General features: G+C 54.6%; 7 protein-coding genes across 7 annotated transcripts; 3 read left to right on the top strand and 4 right to left on the bottom strand.

The window, feature by feature from the left end:
- Nucleotides 1–34: 34 nt before the first annotated feature.
- On the top strand, nt 35–610 carry MRS44_012688 (uncharacterized protein; the record flags this gene model as incomplete). The annotated part of the gene is made up of 1 exon (XM_065618879.1): nt 35–610. The coding sequence occupies one exon, from the start codon at nt 35–37 to the stop codon at nt 608–610; it is 576 nt and encodes a 191-aa protein (XP_065474951.1).
- A 1,008-nt stretch (nt 611–1,618) lies between these two features.
- MRS44_012687 (uncharacterized protein) lies at nt 1,619–3,090 on the bottom strand (the record flags this gene model as incomplete). The annotated part of the gene is made up of 2 exons (XM_065618878.1): nt 1,619–2,712; nt 2,847–3,090. The coding sequence occupies 2 exons, from the start codon at nt 3,088–3,090 to the stop codon at nt 1,619–1,621; spliced, it is 1,338 nt and encodes a 445-aa protein (XP_065474950.1).
- An 814-nt stretch (nt 3,091–3,904) lies between these two features.
- MRS44_012686 (uncharacterized protein) lies at nt 3,905–5,935 on the top strand (the record flags this gene model as incomplete). Its single annotated transcript, XM_046269387.2, has 1 exon — nt 3,905–5,935. The coding sequence occupies one exon, from the start codon at nt 3,905–3,907 to the stop codon at nt 5,933–5,935; it is 2,031 nt and encodes a 676-aa protein (XP_046132848.2).
- Nucleotides 5,936–6,441: 506 nt separating this feature from the next.
- MRS44_012685 (uncharacterized protein) lies at nt 6,442–10,343 on the bottom strand (the record flags this gene model as incomplete). Its single annotated transcript, XM_046276071.2, has 3 exons — nt 6,442–7,177; nt 7,759–10,220; nt 10,272–10,343. 3 exons carry the CDS (start codon nt 10,341–10,343, stop codon nt 6,442–6,444), a joined length of 3,270 nt encoding a protein of 1,089 aa, XP_046132850.2.
- A 435-nt stretch (nt 10,344–10,778) lies between these two features.
- Nucleotides 10,779–12,126, top strand: MRS44_012684 (uncharacterized protein; the record flags this gene model as incomplete). Its single annotated transcript, XM_046272715.2, has 4 exons — nt 10,779–10,926; nt 10,982–11,242; nt 11,297–11,915; nt 11,970–12,126. 4 exons carry the CDS (start codon nt 10,779–10,781, stop codon nt 12,124–12,126), a joined length of 1,185 nt encoding a protein of 394 aa, XP_046132851.1.
- A 302-nt stretch (nt 12,127–12,428) lies between these two features.
- MRS44_012683 (uncharacterized protein) lies at nt 12,429–13,675 on the bottom strand (the record flags this gene model as incomplete). Its single annotated transcript, XM_046269389.2, has 2 exons — nt 12,429–13,450; nt 13,630–13,675. The coding sequence occupies 2 exons, from the start codon at nt 13,673–13,675 to the stop codon at nt 12,429–12,431; spliced, it is 1,068 nt and encodes a 355-aa protein (XP_046132852.2).
- Nucleotides 13,676–15,061: 1,386 nt separating this feature from the next.
- Nucleotides 15,062–17,976, bottom strand: MRS44_012682 (uncharacterized protein; the record flags this gene model as incomplete). The annotated part of the gene is made up of 2 exons (XM_046269390.2): nt 15,062–16,820; nt 16,880–17,976. The coding sequence occupies 2 exons, from the start codon at nt 17,974–17,976 to the stop codon at nt 15,062–15,064; spliced, it is 2,856 nt and encodes a 951-aa protein (XP_046132853.1).
- Nucleotides 17,977–21,222: the final 3,246 nt, after the last annotated feature.

Raw genomic sequence — 21,222 nt, 5'->3', positions numbered from 1 at the left:
CCATGTTTACAGCAAGCAGCTGGTTCCCCATGTCATGCAACGGCCGCCTTCCTCTGTGGGCAAGGTGGACGAGACTTGGACGGTCCTGGCCAATATCAGCTCACCCTTGGCCAATTGCGCCCGGGAGATGAGCATGATCCAGCACCGACTTGGTTTGGATCGACATGATGCGTGCGACCAGTTCCATCGGGTTGGGAAGCAAAAGTGCTACAGCACCGTTGCACCAGAGGAGCAATTGGCGCCTCATGATGAGCGAAGCTGGCACGTGTGTAAGCTCTACCGGCCCCGCCGTTGGCAAAAGACCCGTCAGTGCTTGTCGAGTCGATTCGGTGACTGTTGTCGATGGTTAACAGCGGGGATCCATGCCGTTGCTGCAAGTAGAGCAGGTCAATCAGCCCTCGCCGTCGGCCCCAGGTGCCATGACGGACCACAGCCGGACGTGGTGAACGGCACCTCCGCGCCATCGTCGGTCCTTGGCAATCCTGTGAACGGGGGGTTCATGCCCCAAGTCGTTCACCGAGCTCAAGCTCGACCAGGGGAGAAGCAACAGACTGCCAACCCTGGTTTGGCGCCCCGAGCCCGCCGATGCAGTTTCCTCCTCCACTCGTAGATAAGATCGTAGTCAAAAAGCCGCGACATGCATGACAAGGGTCCAGATATGCCTCCTACAAGTTGCTCAAATGCCGCTCGTGGGTAAACTCGAGTCCCTGATTGGTGGCTCAACCCCTGCTCCCGCGGTGCCACACATCCCCAGACATCCAAGCTTAACAAGCTTGATCCTTAACTCAACTCTATCGGACTTGACGACCGAGTTTGTTTGTTCGCGCTGAAGCGGCGCCTCTCGAGGCCTTTTGACGCCCCGGTCTTCTCTTGCCGTCAGTGGCGTTGGCTCGGAACGAGTAACGCCAACCGTTCCTTCATCCCCGCCATGACGTTAGTGGAACGGGTTGTCATGATATCTCGCCATATTGACTTCACACCAGTGTCGACTCGTACCGGCCGGTGTTGCCTGGTTCAGCTTTACTCTTGTTCCACGTGCTGCGGATTCGGAATTAACTGGACATGTCTGGACGAAAATTCATCGGCACCAAGACGTAATTAGCATCCTCCACTTCTGCAAGACACCCAAACAGTTTGTTTCTGCACGTGTAAGGGACTTCTCGACTTGGAGCCCCATCATGCATCCTCCGGTAATAATTCACAACGGCGACCGATATTGTTGAACGACATGAAGAGCAGCGTGCATTGATAATAACTAGGTATCGGCTTCGGTAGTCACACATGAGAAGTATTCTCAGATGTAAAAAGGCGAGGAATGGCGGGTGTCTCCTGAACTCCCGCTTGCACACTTTTGACCTGGTAAAGGCGAGGAGGTTGGTCCGCATATCCATCGATTGGCTTGTCGGTGGTCCAAAGCCTATCCCGTAACTCGCCCGGGGATGTCATGGCTCGAGCATTGTTTCCCAACTCAACTATCAAGCATAACTTGACAGCTTGTCGATCACATCGCCATGTTACAATGCTCGAGAGATGCGGTCCAGGGTGGGCCGAACCAGCCTACCGGATGACCCTATTGCAACGCAGTGCCTGACATGAACGGATGGGTACATTAGTCCCTTCACTTCTCCAGGCCCGGTGCAACCCCACTACCAAGCAGGGCCTCGGGAGGCACGTTGACAGACGCAGCAGGCTCTGCAATCGCCTCGGGGTGGGGGCTGTCATCGCTCTCGAACGCCTGCCAGCTGGGCTCGTTGATCTTGGTCTGACCAGCAATGCTCTTGAAGTGGTAACCCCTGGCACGAGGCCTCTCGCCTGTTCCTCTTGGGACTTCAGGCTCGTAAGCGGCGGTGAACTTCTTGCTGAGCTCCTCAAACTTCTCTGTACCCTGGCTCAGGGTTTCTCGGATGCCCTTGAAGAAGGTGCTGAGAACAGAGTGGTTATGAATCTGAAGGAGATTCCATCCAAGCATTTCCTTTGCATTCAAGAGATGCTTGATAAATGCCCGGTGATGGTTGGTGCAAGTGTAGCATTTGCAGCCGTCAACCAGAGGCTGCAGGGATATTGTGTGGTCCTCCGACCACATGTCAACGCCCAATGGCTGTACACTGGAGGTGTCTGGGGGCGGGAACGTGAAGGATAGGGCGATTCCTGCGTCAGAGGCGGTATTGAGGAAGGGTACCGTGCATACGTCGATGCCCAGGGATATTTGCCGGAGCAGATCCTGGGGCGTCTTGGACGGGCCAAAGGACAATCGTGGCAATGCCACAAGAGGCGGATAGTTGACAAGTTCAGGCACAAGATTGACATCGTATACAGCCAAACCTGAAAGAGATTCTCTCACATCCTCGGCGAGGAATCTCAGGTAGTCCCATTGTATAGGGTATTCGACAGGAAGTACGGGAGCGAATACGGAAACGCCCATATCCTTGAGGCGGCCCTGGGGGTCCAGCAAGTGAAAGAATTCCTCAACCCATTCTTCGGTCCGTTCAACCATGCGAACCTGGCGCTTAGACTGAGGAGTGGTGCTGGTGTGGAAGAGGTCTGCAGGCGGGATGGCAATGTCAGGTTGTGTAAGCTCAATGGTCTTGGCGAACTCGGGAATGGTGAGATTGCGGAACCCCGTGGAGGTGAAGATGCTGAGATGGTGGGCCCCATTGCCGACGGGTGTCGTGACCGCCGGGAAACGTCTTGGGCCCAGGACTAGGGCTCGATCTGACGGGAAAGAAGTGAAGCTCTGAAGATTTCGAGGTGTTGCAGGGTTCAGTTTAAGAATAGGGGGTTCCTTTTTTCTCGAGAACTATTTTTCAAGTTAGTATTGTTTCACAAAAAAACTTGAATTTTCATACAATCTTCAATGGCCAAGTAGGCCGCATCGAATGATGTGTGTTTAGCAACATTGTCTGGCGTCAGGTGAGGAATGACTCCTCGTGATGCCACAGCGGCATAGTTTGGCGTCTCCATAACCCTGCGACTGGCAAAAGCCAGACGCCCTAGTCGGGCGACTCCGACATCAGCAACAGCTGGCTTGAGTAGCTCGAACATTGTGAGGGTCGATTCCTGCTGTGAGTCTCCAGTAGCAGGTTGGGTCATCTTGTCATGGTTGAGTCAGATTGACGTGAAGAAAGTTTGTCAACTGAGATTGGCGAGATTGTGTAATATCGTCCCGGGATAATAACCAGAAAGAATAAAATAAACCAAATGAGAAGAATAGAAACAACCAGTCGCAGTCGCTCTGTCTATCGCTGAGTCAAAGCACCAGGTCCCGATCCTCACGAGATGCTTCTTGGAGTTTGGACAAGGATTAATCGATCGCCATTCATGTCAGTGTCGGTGCGCACTGTGCTCACAGTGCCCCCAATCGCCGAAGATGATCCGACATCTGGTGGCTTGTGGCGCAGGACAGGGCAGGCAGGCACCCGAACACGGCGCCTCGTACCTGCTTTCTTGGGACCCCGACTTCGGGCGGGAGCTACACCCCGGCCCGCGAGGGAGAAGGCAAGGTCAGCCAATGGAAGCTTACGGCAGACAAACATTTGCAACACTTTGCGAGTGACAAAGGCGCGGCAAGTATCAATATTCTGAGGGCATCGTCGTTTGGGTGGATAGCACGCAATTCATGCGATACAGCCACTGCTTCACCTTACCTTCCTTCCATCCTCACCTGCCCCGCGTTCCCATTAAAGGTGCATCTGGAACGAACACGAGGCTGACAAGGGGGTCGCTCGGCGATAAGATCAGTGAGATTCTCCACCCACTGGCTCCGCTGGGCGGGCATCGGGTACTCCGGAAAGGCAAACCCTCAGTCCAAGTCCACGCCATCGCCAAGAAGGCGGGCTGAGGCGACTCTCTCCTGCTTCCGCTGCTTCTCCGCCTCTTCCTCTACTTCTTAACAAGACCACAAGCCATGGTGGGTTATGACGAGGAAGAATCACAACCTCTAATGGCCGGCCACGACGAAGTCGACATCGAAGTCAGGCCCGTCAGTGGCACCGACAGCGAGAGCGAGAGAGACCAACAACGAGAACGAGGCACGCGACCAACCGATGCAGGCCATCCGGACGCACCGCTCGAGACACAGTCGAACCTAGAGATCGACGACAACGATCCCCCTACGCCGCGCTTCATACAGGACGAGGGATCATGGAAGCGCTGGAGATGGGTACCGTACCCCGTCCGTCGAGTTTGGAAAAAGGTCACCAAGTGGTCTCGCGGCCCTACGAGTCCCCAGCCTCATCGCATTAAGCCCTTCTTCCCGATTGTCCAAGAGTACCCTCTCTGGCTCGTCGAACGATTCATCCCCAAGTTCAAGCACCGCGCTTGGCTTGTCTTTTTCTATCTCTCCATATGGGTCGTCACGTTTGCGCTTGTCAAGCGCAAGGACACCCTCGCCAGCGAGATTGAGGGTTGGGGCAGGCCTCAGACTATCGGCTGCGGCGTTACATACTGGGGAGCAGGAAACCTGTGCGGCATTGACGGAAGCGACTGTCGTCCCTTTAACGGCACTGGGTTTCCGTTCAAGTGTACCGCCAATTGCGAGGCCTATCACGTCCTGAACCCCAGAGCTGTGGGGGATCAAGAGGTCATCTATAGATCCATGGTCGTGGGAGGTCCTTCGACAAATGGAGATGACGATGCCGTCTACCGCGGAGACTCGTTTGTCTGTGGAGCTGCCATCCACGCCGGTGTCATCTCCAACGCAAGAGGAGGCTGCGGCGTGGTTGAGCTGGTCGGTCGCGATAAGAACTATGTCTCGACAAACCGCAACGGGATCAAAAGCGTAGGTTTTGACTCGTACTTTCCGCTTTCCTTCCGCTTCGCTCAAGGCATTGAATGTTCTGCGGCCGACATGCGATGGGCTCTGCTGGCTATCTCGGCCGTCTTTACTGGTCTCCTTTCGCTCTTCACCAACTCGCCGGCTTTGTTCTACTTCCCGACGTTCATCGGTGTTTTCTGGACTGTCGGCATGGCCTCGAACCCGCCCCCGTACTCAAGAGTGCCGGCCCTCTTCTCCAACCTGATCGGCAAGTTCCTGCCCGCCATGTTTTGCGCCTGGGTCATGTACGACAGGATGGGCATCCGGCGGACTCTGCGTGGTCTTACAGCCCAGGTCGAAAAGACGATTCTCTGGTTGGGCGCCTGCTGGGTGGGAGCCATGGAGAACTACACGCTCAGCTTCATCCCTATCCAGAGGCTCAACAAGCACGATCTCGACCAGCAGCCGGGTGCTAGAGCCGCCCTGGCCATGATCATCCTCCTATTGATCGTCATCATCTCGATGCAGGTGTGGTTCTTTAGGCAAGAAGGACGCCTCATCAAGTATCTGAAGCTCTACGCACTGTTTGTGGGTTCTATTCTCATTTCGCTTGTCATCCCAAAGCTCAGCTTACGACTTCACCATTACATCCTTGCTCTCCTCCTATTACCGGGGACAAGCATGCAAACACGGCCATCATTACTGTTCCAGGGGCTTCTGGTTGGCCTCTTCATCGCCGGCATCGCGCGATGGGGCTTTGATCCGGTGCTGCAGACGTCGGAAGAGCTGCAGGGCGACGCGCAAAAGGGCACTCGTCTCCCTGTGATTCCCACACCGGTCATCGACCTTGCCAACAGCACGGATACCCTGTCGACCATCACCTTCAAGTGGGAGGAGCCGCCAGACCAGATGTTTGACGGCATCAGCATCTTGGTCAACGACGTGGAACGATTCAGGTCGTACTTTGGCGACGAAGACCAGGAGCGTAGCTTCGTCTGGAAGAGAAACAACACCCTGGATCTGCCAGAGTATTTTAGGTTTGCGTACATGGATGGCAGCGACAGTGGCGACTATACCAAGGCCGGCACCTGGACGGCAGATGGCGAGTGGCAGAAGATGAGGCCGGGTCCGTCACGGGTCAAGGCTCGAAGCCTGGAAAGAGACCTGCTGGTCCGGCGTTGATCATGATACACGTCTGTTTGGACACTTATGCTTGTGCATTTACTGCTTATACCACGGATCACTGTCCTTTACACTAGGTACTGGCGTTGGGTAGTCACGTTTCAGGGACGAATACCATGCTTCTCGCCAGTCTTTTGAGGCTGGTTTTACGACACTCTCTTGACGACAAAAATGTTTGTGTTTGGTTGCATGTACTTCTATCTTGAATGGAGTAGATAGGTTATTCGACAGACATTTATACCAACTAGGCATATCTTGACATGCAAGTCAAATGAATACTTAGAAGGGATTGTGTAAAACTTGTTTTGCCTTCTAGGCTTTCTCCTTTTCTTGAACCAAGATTGACATTGTGTTTAACATCGAATACTAAGCTCGTTTTCGGCCTCGGAACTGACTCAACTGAGAGCATCCTGTCCAGAAGAACGTTTGAATATATTCACATATAGTATTTAGCATCCCGTATCCCTAGTCTTCATAATTGAGCTCATTACACCAATGCCTGACCACTACCACCCACCGCTCCTTAACCTATCCGCAAAGAACTGCATCAAAGGCAGCACCTCCTCCCTGTTGCTCGGCATAGCCACCTCGCGTCTCTTCCACTGCACAACCCTCACATCCTCAAACTCTCTTTTGACCGCGTCAACAGCGTCCTCTTCCAGTTGACACACCAACACGCTTGTCCGACTCTTCTCGCGGCTGCTGATCGTAGGCACCATGGACTGTGGCAAAGGTCCACCGATGGAGACTACACCTTTGAAGTGAGATCCCTTCTTCTCGCCTTCGGTGATATCGGTCACGCGAGCTGGTTGTCTGAGAGAAGATGCCAGACCCAACGCAAGAGAACCACCCTGACCAAATCCAAAGAAGATGATGTCGCTCATCTCCCACCCACACTTTTCAATAAGCACCTCCCCCACCAACTTATCCATAATCGCCCTCCTCGCCCTCTCAAACCCAGGATCATCAGCAAGCTCCCCCGTGCCTGGATCCACAGCCAAGTCGTCGCCCCAGTGGAAGCCGGGTCTCTCAGAGCCTAAAAGCGCAGGCGGGAGGACCTCTGTGCCACGGACGGATATGGCGAGGACGCCGGGGAGGTTGAGGTTGCGGGCGAACGAGGCGAAGGGGACGTCGTGGTCGCCGAGGCCGTGGAAGAGGATGAGGAAGGTTGTGGTGGACTCTGGCGGGGAGGGGAAGTGGAGGGTGTGTGGGAGGGAGGGGAGGAGGGGGAGAAGTCGGCTTCTGTGGGGATGCGAGGGGGCATTTTGTTGATTATGATTTTTCTGAGTTGAGTGAGGTGATGATGATTGAGATGTGATGGTGATGTTGTTTTTGTGGTGTTGAAGATGATGATGGTAGAGTGGGGCTTGTTTGGGTTTGCTTGTACCCAGAGATTCCTCACAAGCAGCCACAAGGAGTAGACAAAACGGGCAGTTCAACATCGACAATCGTTCATTATTTCATGAGTAGTAATTACAGTGGGCATGTTTTATAACCATCCTTGAGAGGTCACTTGAGAAAATAAAGCCAGATGGAGATTAAGAGAATGCTTGAGCTTCAGCAACATGTCGAACAACGGACCGGCTCAGATGGGCTTTTCAAGCATGCATAATTCCAATGGCTTTCTTAGAACAAACAAGTCATGGGCTCATATCTCGACATGTAAATGACGTCAATCAGCTCAAGGGTATCATATTCATCACGAAAATCCCATCTTCTCCTCCCGACATCCCGTCTGCAGCATCTCAGCCAGAATATCCCACTTTGCAGACTGCACATCGCTCGTCGCCCTCGCCACGCTCCGCAATCCACCGCAGACAAACCGCAAGTGCCTATCAAAGTCGGCCTTGATCTCTTTGAGCGCCGCCATGAAGGGCTTCCCCCGCCGAGGCCGTCCCCTTGGCTCGTCCATGTCAGAGTCGCTGCTGTCGACGTATCTGGACTTTAGACCAGGCGTTCCTGGTGTGGGGGAGAGGTCTCTGGCTGAGAGCCGTGAGACATGCTGCATTCTCTGTGCCTCCTTGGCTGCGTTGGCCGTCTGCGCTTGTTCTAGCTTGATGGCGAGGTCAAGTATGTCGAGGAAGCATTCTCGAATAGGGGTCAGCCTGCTCCCAAGACATGCTTCGTCGACAACTTGCTTCATGAAAGCAGCATGTACAGCGATCATGGCGTCCACATCGTGAGCGCCTCGCATCTCTTGTCTCATCTTTGCGCAGTTGGGCGCCAGCACCAGCGTCACGAGATATGTCTGAAGAGTTGTGCAAAACCAGAGGAGGTTGTTGCGCAACGAATAATAGAACGCCTCTTCATCCCAGTTCTCACCATCTGTCCAGTAACACTCGAGCAGCTTTCGCTTATGCAGCACATACAGAGCCCTCTTCAGCTGTAGAAGAAGTGCAAAGATGGCGTCATAATGCGAATTGCTGTCTTCAGTCAATATCATCCGGATCGGCCAGGCTAGTCGATAATTGACCCTGATGGTCGGCAACGCAGCCTTGACCGAGTCTCGGGCTGACAGGACCGGGATGCGCAATCCTCCCGGGGTCACATTCACAGATACTCTTGTCATGTCGACAAGAGACGTAAACGCTTCCTGTGCCACACTTGTGAGACTGTAGCGATTGTGCCAGCCAGTATTCAAAGTGTCCAGCTTGTCAAACAGGTGGCTTGTCCAATGCTCAGTCGCAGAGCCGTCTGACATGAAATAGAGGTGCTCCATGGCATCGAGGGCAGACCAAAGCCCACACTCCTCAAACAGAGCATTTCGAAGTGTTGTAGAGGTTGTGTTGTACTTAGTCTGTATCCATCCATCAAATGCCGCATCAAATAGTTCCGAAAAGGGTGCCAGGTCAAGACCCTTGGGACATAGAGTCTCATAGTCCAACGGAGGCTCCTGTACAGTCCACTCCGAACTCGTCGATACCCAGCGGCCCAGCCGCTTCAGGATGACGATATTCTTGCCAGCATTGAAGATCTTGGCAGCCGCCGGCTGGAGGAACTTTGGCGCGTGCAGCTTTCTGTCCGCTGATCGACGGAGTCTGAACTGTTCTCGCCAGATCTTGCTCGGAGAAACTTGACTCGGCGCTTCTGAGACGAAAAAGATCTTGTCCCCGGGGATGAGCTTGCCCTCTTCCATCCAGAGGCGAATCGGACGGAGGTAGACATTGAAGCACTCGACAAAGATCCGTGCCAGAAATTCGTAAATGTCGAGCTTTCCAGAAAGCTGTGCCATGCTGGCTTCGTCAAAGAGCAACTCCAGGTAGCGAAACGTGCCCAGATTCGGCACATCCTGAATCTGAGCGATGATACTTGATAGCGAATACAACGGCTCAAGATCAGACACCAGGTCCCTCTTGATCGCCAAAAGACTGACAATGACGTCTTCCTTGGGAGCAACAAGTTTTGCTTCTATACTCGTCAACCTTTTGTCAAGGTCACGAAGCCTCATGGCCACAGTATCCTGGAAAACCTGTAGATGCGACGCACGCTGCGGCCGCTCAATGAAGCTGCGCAAAACGGCAAGCTGTCTTCCCGCCTCGGAAAAGTAGCTGATCAGAGCCCGGTGAGTGTCCCAGACTAGATGCGCCATCTGGAACGCAGGGTTCGCGGTGCCGTTTTCTCCAAATAGCGTCGTGTCTAGACCTTGAAGCATGAATAAGACCTCTCGGGTAATGTGAAATTCTGTCACGGGGACCTTTCGTGCGTGACCGTGCGAGTCTGTCGGTTTCTCATGTCGCCATTCCTGAGCATCTCGTATCTGGTTGAGTTGGACAATGTCCTCGGAGTGGATGATGAGGTCTTCTGCTATCCGGCCGAGAATTTGCACCTCCGAGGGATCGGTGCTGACCTCGGACTCACTCTTAGAGTCATCATCGTATATCTCATCATCCGAGCTGTCGCTGTATTTTATGGACTTCCATATGGCAGCATCCTTTTCCCAACCATCTTCCTTGGCGATGTCTTCCCATCGTAGCTGAAGCCCCGCATCGTCCTCTCCCATCTTGAGCAAGTCCAAGTCGCTGAGCTTTGAATAGTATGTCGGCTGATCCGAGAGTTCTAATAGCAAGAATAGAATTTCGGGATGAAAGTTTGAGGGTGTTTCCAGGAGTGTCTCTCGTCTCTCATGGAGAGCGTCGGCAAGAGCCTCACGGCCATTGACACGGAACCGCTCTTCTAGGCCATCGAGTTGGTGTTCGACTTCGAATTGGTTCGTCCGAAGATATTGGTTCTGCCGCAAGGTTCGTAGCGTTGCTTCACGTTGAGCTTTGAATCGTTCAAGGTTTGTCTATGCATAGTCATGAGCACGAGGGATCCATCAAGGTCTGTTAAAACGTACCTCGGCAGATCGCAGAGTAATAGCCTCCACTAACTCTCCGGTGAGAGCACCCAGCCTCGCAGCAAAAGCCATCCTCGCCTATCATGTCTCACGCATGGTCAAATCGAAATGGCGAGGGTATCATGACAATGAAGCTATATCGAGGTGGGGGATGGGAAGCAAGCGTTGGCATGACATTGAAGCGCGTCCGTCGCGTCAAAGCGGCTCCACTAGCTCCCGCTGTTCCTGATTGGTCCATCTGGCGTGACATCAGCTTCAATTATTCGAAACCCCTTTCATCATCCCTTCAACTTTGTTTCTTGTTTACATTTTGCTGTCCAAACAAAAGTTAATTATCAAAGGCAATTCCCTAGCCGTATGTGCTCTCTATAGGGATCGTGCTGTTTGCTTGTCTTGCTCCTCATGGCTAGATAAACAGCTTCTCTTGTTCTTTTTGGTCGTCAGCTTGCTTGTAGCGAACCCCGGTATCCTCTTCCCCGACAGCGATTCCACTCCTTCGAGACGAGAATGACGGTTGCGCGGCCGGTGCGGGCGTTGATCGCCGTGGGAATTATTCTCTGGTGCTTCTTTTTGTTCCAAATATTTGCTCCCTCCTGGGGTTTGACAGGTCCTGGAGAGCGCTATTCCAACTTTGAACGGGATCCCAACCTTGATCGTAAGTCGCAGTCTTGAGCCTACGTCACCAGATACTAAGCTATCCTCCATCGCAGCCACCGATGAACCGGAAGGCGTACTACATCGAACGAGTCCGAGATATGCGCACGACGCAAAGAAGACGGAGCGCATCGACGCCACGCTGCTGGCGCTCGTCAGGAACGAGGAGGTGGACGCCATGGTGGGCTCGATGCGCGACCTCGAGCGCACATGGAACTCCAAGTTCAACTACCCGTGGACCTTTTTCAACGATAAGCCCTTTACCGAAGAGTTCAAGCGCAAGACGAGCGCCGCGACAAAGGCCAAGTGTAACTACGGTAGGCAGACGGAATGTTATCAAGGGAGGAATTCATGACTGATTGTTTGACTAGAGGTCATCCCCGCCGAGCACTGGGACGCCCCGTCTTGGATAGACAATCAGATCTTTGACGAGTCGGCCAAGATCCTCGAGAAGAACGGCGTGCAGTACGCCCGCAAGCTGTCGTACCACCAGATGTGCCGTTGGAACAGCGGCCTCTTCTACAAGCACCCGGCCCTCAAGGACATACGCTACTACTGGCGCGTCGAACCCAACGTGCACTTCTTCTGCGACGTTGATTATGATGTCTTTCGCTACATGCACGACCACAACAAGACGTACGGATTCACCATCAACCTCTACGACGACCCCAAGACCCTGCCCTCGCTGTGGCCCGAGACTGTCAAGTTCCTCGCCGAGCACCCCGACTACATCCACGAGAACAGCGCCGTCAAGTGGGTTACAGACGATACTCGTAGGCCGTCGACGAACAAGAAGGCACAGGGCTACTCGACTTGTCACTTCTGGAGCAACTTTGAGATTGCAGACATGGAGTTTTGGCGCAGCAAGCCCTATGAGGACTACTTTAACCACCTCGACCGTGCTGGTGGTTTCTTTTATGAGCGATGGGGCGATGCTCCCGTTCACAGCATTGCGCTGGGTCTGTTTGAGGACTCTAGCAAGATTCACTGGTTCGTACAAGAACAATCAGCACTATAACTTCCTATGCTAACTGCTTCACCCAGGTTCCGAGACATTGGATATCAGCATATCCCCTTCTTCAACTGTCCCAACTCACCAAAGTGCAAGGGCTGCGTAACCGGCCGTCTCACCGACGGTGAAGCCTGGCTACATCGCGAAGATTGTCGCCCCAACTGGTTCAAGTACGTTGGCATGGGCTGATGAGTCAACCTCTCGGAATTGTAATCTTGTACGAATCCACGTGGATATGATTTGGAAAAAGGGTTTGGGATTTTTACGGTGTTTTAATCATTGTTGGCGCCGGCGGAGACGACTAAATGTCGAGCAATATTGTGTGGTGTACTTTTTTTGCGACGGAGAGTCTTGTTCTTTGTATGAGTTGGAGTATATGCCCCCTTGACGATGATGGAAACTTGAAGAATAGACGAAGCCACGTGTGATCAACCAAGTTGAAGCTGAAAGTGAGATTCGTTCGTGATTATCCTCAGTGCCTTGATATACATCTATAACGCTCCGAATACCGTCACCACGCCTGATGTTCCACCGACGCAGAACTGATCTCCCCAACCGTCCTCTCTCCACGCCATACAGCTGATGATGTTGCTTCTCGCCTTTTCTTTCCCGTCTCTCCCTACGACCTTCTTCCTAGGCTCCATGCCCTCAGGTCCCCATGGTATCGTTACCTTGGCCGCCAACTTGCCTGTCAATAAGTCCCAGGCCCATATCCTCCCTTGCCCTTCAGGTGCAGGCTCGCCAGCCATGGCATCACCGACGACAACGTACTTTTCCTTGTCGCCCAGAAGCGCCTGTAACCGCACATCCTCGTTCTTCCATCCAGGATCCGTATATGCCCGCAGACAGGCACCGTTATCGCGGTCCATGAGTCGCAACTTATTATCAAGACTCCCAACTAACATTGCCCGTCCGTCGCGTGTCAGACTGAGGCTCGTGACGGGTGCACCTATGACATCGGCGGTCACACGACCCATGCGGATATCGTAACTGCGAACCCTTCCATCAACACTCCCCACGACGACTTCGGGCCCGCGCACGACGAGAGAAGTCACGGCGTCGCGCGCCTCTTCGAGCACCTGAATAGGTTTGAAGCTGTTGCTCTTGGTATCCCACAGCCGCACAGTGGTATCAAACCCACCACTCACGACGATAGAATCCCCATCGCCAGCAAAGCTCACACAGTTGACACGCGCAGAGTGACCATTAACATTACCGCCAAACCTCCTCGTGGTGACGGCAGTAGACACATCCCACAGAAAGACGGTTCGGTCGCCACCAGCCGACACGAAGCGTTCATTGTCAGCAGCGACGGCAAGACTCAACACCTCGTAACCGTGAGCGGCATAGGTCTGGATGAGACGGCCCTGAGGCACGGCGGCTTTGCTGCGGCGGTCCTCACCGGGGACGGCAGTGCTGGGGAATGGGTTGTAGAGGCGGATGGATCGGTCCGCGGAGCCGGTGAGGATGTATGTGCCCGGAGAGGCCGAGTATGCAAGAGCATGGACCGGCCCTTTTTTTGAGAGAGTTCGTGTCAGCGCATGATAGAGTAGTAAGTAGGCAACCTTTTTTTCACGATGGAGACGAGCGCCACACCGGAAGCTGAGGTGAGGGCCTTGGTGATGGCTCCATGATGTCTCCCTCGTATGAAAGGGGCCGAGAGGGATGGGGAGGGGGTGTCGAACAACTCACCATTGGCGCCCAGCAGGTGAGCAGCAGGCTCAGCGGGAAAACCCATGTCGATAGATGGCGCAGTCCATTATCCCAAACTCATGAAACCTCGATGTCAGGAAGCGCCTTTTCTAGCTGACAGTCGGCGATACGATGTTGTCTTGTCTTTGTCTCACGCGCTTGTCAACCTGAAGCTTCCGAGGCAGAGCTTGTTCCATCGTATTTCCAAATCAGGCTAGCCGCATCTCATCTCCCACAAACGCACCCCACCGTCACTCTAACAAAAACATACGGCCCAGCCGTCTGACAACACAAACTGCAGTGTAACCACGGGCGGCAAATGGCACTTCAAAACGTAGAGGGTTTACAACAAAGTTTGAAAAATAGAGAGGCATCAACGGTAGTGAGATTAAGGCGTTTCTTCCATGTTGGATTTCTGGGGGGCTAGATCAATGTCACTGGCACTAAACACCACCTGACGGATATCCGGTGGGGGATTCCCGAATAAACACGCACTCTCACGTACACACACAGGGGAACCAACCAACAAGGACAACTTGGGAAAAGGCTCCTCGTCGTCTCGAAAACACCAACCACTACGTGAAATAGCTTCATCTCGTACCCAAGTCATGCGAGATCCATCTTGCCTCCGTCTCCCCGCTCCCCCCTCCCTCCTCCACCTCGGTTATCACAGCTCAGCTGCTGTCGCTGTCAGCTCCCCCCTCCGGCAATCCATATCCATCTCGTCCCATACTGACATACCCAGTCGGCATCGCCTATGACCCCAATCTTCAGTCCGTGCCCTGCCTCAAAGCTTCTAACCGACCCTCAGCTCCCTTCGAGCCTGCCATGCCCATGCCCCAGCACACTCACCCCGCCCTTCGGTGGCCTGAGAGAGGCGAGCATGCTGCCCCGGCAGTGTCATTCATTCAGCACAGTAGTCAACAGTCACATCAAGAGGCACTCCATGTTTGTGTGTTCAAATCCAACAAATTGTCGGATACCAGTTGTATTTCCAACGAGCCTGGGTCAATCCCCAGATACCTTGATGCGTGGGACATCATCATGCCACATGAATCGTGTTCATGTCCCACAATCCTATCCTTGCTCTCAACCCAGCCGTGCCGAGCAACTCGGCCCATGGGGAAGACGCCAAATCCCTCTGCATATGTGCGAGGTGAGAGAATATGATACAATGAGAAGAGAAAAAACGACAGACACGACGTATTCTGCCCGGGAAAAGAGTATCAAAAAACATCAGGGGCTGCTTGCGAAAATCGCCCGCCCAGTATCAACCACGCCATAAACACCAGAATGCTCCCTTTCCCATGCCAAAACTCCGTGCGTACAATGCCGCAAAATGCAGAGATGATAAAAACATGAATGGATATATCCGTCGAGTGTTGAAACAAACGATATCAGTGGATCGGCATGTACAATGCGTTCCGTCCTCTTATATAAGTGACGAATAGATGGTGTCCATATCCTTGGGATACAGCTTTTCCATCGGGTTGTTGATTTGCCAGCGCAGGCTCTTGTCGTCTTCGCGTCCCTCAGCGCTGTATACGATGCGATAGCCTTCGATGGGGCTCGCAGGTTGGCTGCCTCGGTCTCGAATACGGTGCAGCATTCCAAGTCGTCCTTCGATCGCCTCCTGTGCACCCCTGACGTCGTCCCAAGTCGAGCACATGGCTTGAACAACCTCCTGGACCATGTGGACGTTCTCAATAATGTCGCCCAGGTGAGATAGGCGACCACTAGAGGTCAGCACGTCAACTGCCTCTGTCACCACCATGGCCATGACCGGAGCTGGTGCGCTGAGGACTTGCTGTCCCCCACGGTGGAGTCGCACAACAGCCTTGACCATGTCCAATACCTGTGTCGCGTGCTCGTAGCAAGTCTGCACGTGAAGGGAGGCCGTCTGTGGCGACGAACGTGCTGCAGCTACCGTATGGCGGCTGAGCTTGATCATGGCGTGGTTGTATAGGAGGTGCATGGTCAAGAACTGACCAAGCTCTCCTGCCAGTGCCGCTGATTCCAGGTTTGAAGCCGTAAACAGCAGGCGAGAAGGAAGCGCAGCACGCCAGTCGTGAATCCTCTTCAGAATCCTCTGCGAAGACTCCAAATCTGATTCCATCAACGTAGTTCGTCGTGCCATCCTATAGATTCGGCACACATCATTCGACCACGTGTGCACCATCTCAACAAGATGCGCCGAGATTCCAAATTCCCGCTCATGGGTACTGGCGAGGTTCGAGACATAGGGGTTAAACATTGGCGAGAACCCTTCCACTTCTCGCTCAAAGCTGTGCGAGTCAGCAGGCAGGCGAGTGTAAATGTCTTCGGCATTGATCATTGCCAGACGGTCAGGGAAGTGTCCATCAAGTCGTTCCAACATGAACAGAGACCAAAAAGTCCTTCTCCTAGCTTCGCAGTAGCCCGCCTTGCTCATCCCAAAGGGGAATGTCAAGAGTCCAGCCTCCCTTGACTCTTCGAGCTCGACGTTGAGCTGGAGACAGGCTGCTGTCGCAACAGCCGCCGAGATCATCTCGCTCGCCTCGGAAACGCGCGAGATGGAGAGGTAGTAAAGTGCAAGTAGAATCCTAGTCTGCACAAGCTGGAGGCAGCTGACCGTGGTCAACTTTTGAGCATAGTGAGCCACCGAGGCGTACTCGTAGGCGATAGGCTTCGGGCCATTGGACAGAGCAACTCCGACTGCAAGAATGCTGTAGAGGAGCATCAAGTCTTCGGGAGACTTGCGGTGCCCCGGGTTCACAACCCATGTCTTGAAAACGTTCTCAGGGATGAATCGAACGATCATGGTGCTGTCGAGGTGAACGAAAAAGTGGGAAATCACAGTACGGATAGACTGGGGGTCCGAGAGAGAAGGGTCGGTGCACCAGGCTCGGTTGAGAACCTCTTCGGAGATCCGAGGCAGCTCGACGGGAAGTCGATGAATGGGAAACTGAGGCCTCGGAGGCTCGACAGGCGCCATCGAGGGAACTGGTTCGCCGGTTGTAACATAGCTGTCGTATCCCACCCGAAGACGCTTGTGGGAGCCAACATCTGGTGACGGGGGCCGCATGGTGGTTCGTGGTGACACAGGGGAGCTTTCCTCGCTCTCGTTCTGTCTGGATGGTCCGCCCAGCTTTCGAAGGTCGTCAAGCTCGGCAGGGGGGGTTGAAGGAGATGTATTGTGGCCTCCCCGAGGTCTAAGAAATCGTTAGCAAGTCAGGACCTGCAGAGGCGGTTCCTACCCAATGTTACTTACGCATTCTTAAACTTGCACACCCGACCAAACTTCTCGCACTGAACGCAGCGGGGGTAATCCGGGTCACACTTAATCTTCTTCTCGCGGCATGTCACACAAGCAATCGCCAGTCGCTTCCGAGGCTTACCGGCCTTGGTTACACCCCAGTGGGCGTTGACTGCTTCGCCATCGATCACTGTCTTGCAGTGACTGCCATCGTCATAGAAGTAACACATTCCCTCGCCAGGCACCTCCGCGGCCCGCACAAATCGAGGCAAGAAGTGAGTGCCAGTCCAGATCTTGGGTCCCAGTCCATCCTTAGAGGGAACACCCTCGGTCGCCGTGGTGCTCGGAGTTGGCGGGGGGTTCGGTGCCCCTTGAGGAGATCTTTGGTCGTTATAGCTCGGCACAACACGGTCCTTGGGTCCTGGAAAGTGGAGACGGAACTGGTCCTGGGGTGATCGAAAGGAACCATCCCGAGATCCTAATGAATACTCATGCCGGCTGGTCTCGTGCTGCATCGACCACTTTCCAAGCCCCTCAGCGCGTGACTCTGGGCGAGGGTGCTCGCCATCGCGAAACCTAGGCGATCCTGAGCCGGAGTATGATCGCGAAAGCGCATGAAGTGGCTGGCGGTCGGCATCGAATTTGCTGTCGTAAGTGCTGCGAGGTTGTGATATAGGAGGAGAGAGGGTCGGCGGGAAGTAGGATGTCGGATGTTGCCTGTCGCCTGAGGGAACTCGAGGACGATCCAGGGGAGAAGTGGCAGGGAAAGAGCTGGTGCGGTCCGAGAGAGGCGAGTGCATCGGCCGACTAGGAGCTGTCGGCGGACCGAAGAGGCTACTTAATGAAGGAAGTTGTTGTCGAGGTGCTGTTTGAGAGGCGGACTCCGGCCGGTTCTGCTCTCCATCCATCTTCTGATCCGCAGGCATATTGTTTGTCAAAGGCTTCTCATAGCTATTCATAGAAGGGGATGTAGGCGCAGGCGAGATCCAGGGTCGGTCCGCAGATGATGACGAGTTGGACGAGTAAGACGAGGCGTCTGGACTCACCAAGTCTGGCGGGGTGTTGGGGAGAACCAAGTGAGGACGAGAATCTAGAGCAGGTAGGACACCCATTGAGAGAGCTACTCGATGTGGCTCGAGTTGCAGCAAGGGGGCATAACTAAACTTGGAAAATAATGGTCGCGGACGAGAAGAGCTGAGGTCAACACAAGCCAACAACGGCTGGTGGGGGAGGGGAGCAGATATCTATGCCCTCGGATACAACTATCGCACCAGCGGCGCGGCTCTCTTGGGGGCAAGGATGCCAAGACAGGCCACAACAGAGGCGCGGCGGTGCCCTAATACGGATAGTCGAAAACCAGGAACAAGCTGGTCCAAGAAGAAGGGGAGGGGATGGATGGATGAGGTGCCAATCTTAACACGACCCAAACTGTCGGGAAGGTTGGGCGTGACGGTTCAAGACTAGGGTGATGGAAGAGGAAGGACCACGGTAGTCGAGTGACTTACAAACCGAATCGGGATCCAAGACACAAGCGTGCAGAAGGGGGAAGTGAGAGAAGGGGGAGTATGAAGAGAGCAGGACGGCCAACAAGTGATATACTTGGTAGCCCAGGACAGCACGGCGATGGTCAACAGCCGCTCTTTAACACCGAGCGCCTCAGCGTGGGAGAGAGGCGTGGACTCACTCGCCCGGCGTGGCCTTGGCTCATTAGATTTGCGAGACGACGGACCAAACGAGCGGCCAACGGAGCCGTGCTGTGCCAGTGCCAGTGGCCCGCCACGCGAAATGCGAGTCCCGGGCGCCTCTCTGGAGTGGTGCCGTCACCCACACGTATGGTGCGGTGAACATCTGTGGCCTTATTTGCATGGAACAGGATGGGCCCGGGCTGGATGACTTGCGGATACTAGTGCAGGCGTCGAGCGATCCCAAGTCGCTGGACATCGGCACCAACGGCATTGCGGGTACAAGATGGCGTGGGTGCCAACCCAACGGCTCTCTCTTTCCAAGACTGTCCAACACTGGTGGTTGATGGTGATCCTGTCTGCAGGCTCTGGAAGCACGCAGGGATGAGGGATGGATTGCCGGGGACCGGGGGACGGGGCCGGGTGGGCGTGTGTTCTGCATGGGGGCGTGTGTGGCTGATATGTCTTGACGGCTCATGGCTCCTCCCCACGGCGACCCAGGCGCCGGCGTTACGGCAAGCGGCCGGCGGGTGGTGGGCGGATGAGCACCAGAAGCCGCGCGAGCATGCCCAAGGACGGGCGTGTGGAGGGCCAAGAGGACCCAGCGCAGAGGCTCCTCCTGAAGTGACAAGAGTCAGGTAGCCTACCCAGGGGTGGCGCCTTGCGTCAGCCAGATCCCTGATCCAGATTAGGGGACGGGAAGCCGAAGCCAGCATATCCAGTCCAGGCGAGCAATGCCACGGAACGACTGGACGGTATCCGTGCGAGGGACAACGGGCTACCGTCCAGGGCCTCAACACCTTCCTCCCTGGGCCGCCGGTACTGGAACTAACGAGTAAAATCCGACTAGCAGGGCTCGAATATTCCGAGCCCATCTGGAAAAGAACCGAGACTCGACTCCAAAACAAAGGCCTTTTGCGAGAACGTGCGCTCCGCCATTAACCGCAGGTAAACGCTCGAAACATTCATCGACAGACAACCCAGCACCATCACAGACCGAGAGCCGATGACGTGAATGCGAAGCAGGTCAAGATGGTTATTGGCCTCTTGGGACTGGCGCGGCGCGAACCATGGTCAAAGACCATTGCTCTTGGCAACGTGATGGCGACGACACAGGCGTCTCAGTCCTGGGTCACACTCCACAAAGGGACGAGTCCCAATGGCTGGGAGCCTGTGGCGCTGCCGGTAGAAGAACTGAGGGATGGGCACCAGAACGACACCACATGCCTTCTGTATAGTAAGCCAACTGCCTTGCCAATGCTATGCTTGATGAAACCACGCGCGCCATGCATGTGCCGGCAGGCAATGGTGGATCGGGATGCCTGGGCAGAGTGCCATCAAGCGAGTGCGGAAGTCAGCGCGGGGTCTGAATGTCTCCGCGACAAGAGAGTCATGAATGAGTCCAACTCGCGAGAGCATCTTGATGAAACCTGTGCTATACAGAACAGTAGCCTATATGGGTTGGTCTTGGCGCATGGGCTGATCACATCTGGCAGGAGAGTAGGTAGCCACGGGCGAGCGCCGACGGAAAGACTCGAAGACCGAGCTAAACCAAGCATCCGGCACTCAGCACCAACACCACGATATGAATGGTGTCGGTAGGAGGCAGCCTAACATGCCTGGAGAGGCCCTGGGACGGACCATGACGGGCGGGCCATGGCGGACGGCAGAGGTGTCGCAGGGCCAACAGGCCTTATCCCAAGAGATCCCTGCCGTCAGGGGCCGGGGCTGCGCTAGAGGAGACGGGGTCGGTAGGTCTCCCAGTCCCCTGGATTCGCTCAAAGTCACTGCGGGACCATCATCAGCTCAGAGCGGGCCTGATCAGCGAACAGACGAAGACGCACTGGCCCTCTGAGGCTTTGCTCGTCAACTCAAGACGGGCGATCTCGTTCTCGAACCAATCGCGGCTGGTTGAGGCAGCTCCGTCTGGCCTGACTGGCTGGCTTGCCCTTTTACCTGCAGATTGGGGTAAGACGCTAGAAGCCTGGCACGAAGCATCGGACCCCAATGTCCCCTGGCTGAAGCACAGATGCTCTCGTTGTCTTGAACTCTGAACTGGTGATGACGCTCAAGGGATAGACAGATAAGAGCGCCCAAGTGCGGGATTACCGAGCAGTGGTGCCATATTCATGTGGGCTGCGGGATGATGCAGCGCCTCAAGACCCAGTGCTCCAGCTGCTGTTGGCAGTTGATGGAGATTTGCCCTCAGTTCAGGTGGGACGCTCTTTTTGCCCGTATCATTGATGCGCTCCGTATCGTATCGTCTCAAGAGCGGGGGACGTGGGCAGGTACATATTAAGTGCAACGGACTTTGTTTTCGACACCGTTTCCGACCTGAAGACGAGGCTCCGCATGTTTACATCCCTGAGGTTATATCTGGCTCGTGTTCGATATAGCCTGAGCTGGAGGGGTGGTCTACTTCGTCAACGGCACTCGTGGGGCGATGCGCGCTTGAAATGCCCGGTCATGAAACTAGTCAAGGCGTCAGTGTAGACGGCGGGTATTGTCCGCTCAAAGGCTATTCTGCCATGATAAAGACAATCCGCTGCGCAGTATTGTGATCATTAAGACGATGCCATCTGGCCCCTTCAACCAATATCCGACGGTATGCACCGGTCGAGAGGCAAGGCCCTGCGACAACAGGAACCCCTCACGGCTTTTGAGCATCCCAAATCT

The sequence above is a fragment of the Fusarium solani genome (assembly GCF_023522795.1).
Source record: "Fusarium solani strain SB1 chromosome Unknown bctg00000008, whole genome shotgun sequence".
NCBI classification, from domain to species: Eukaryota; Fungi; Ascomycota; class Sordariomycetes; order Hypocreales; family Nectriaceae; genus Fusarium; species Fusarium solani.
This window is presented reverse-complemented; position numbering and strand designations above follow the sequence as displayed.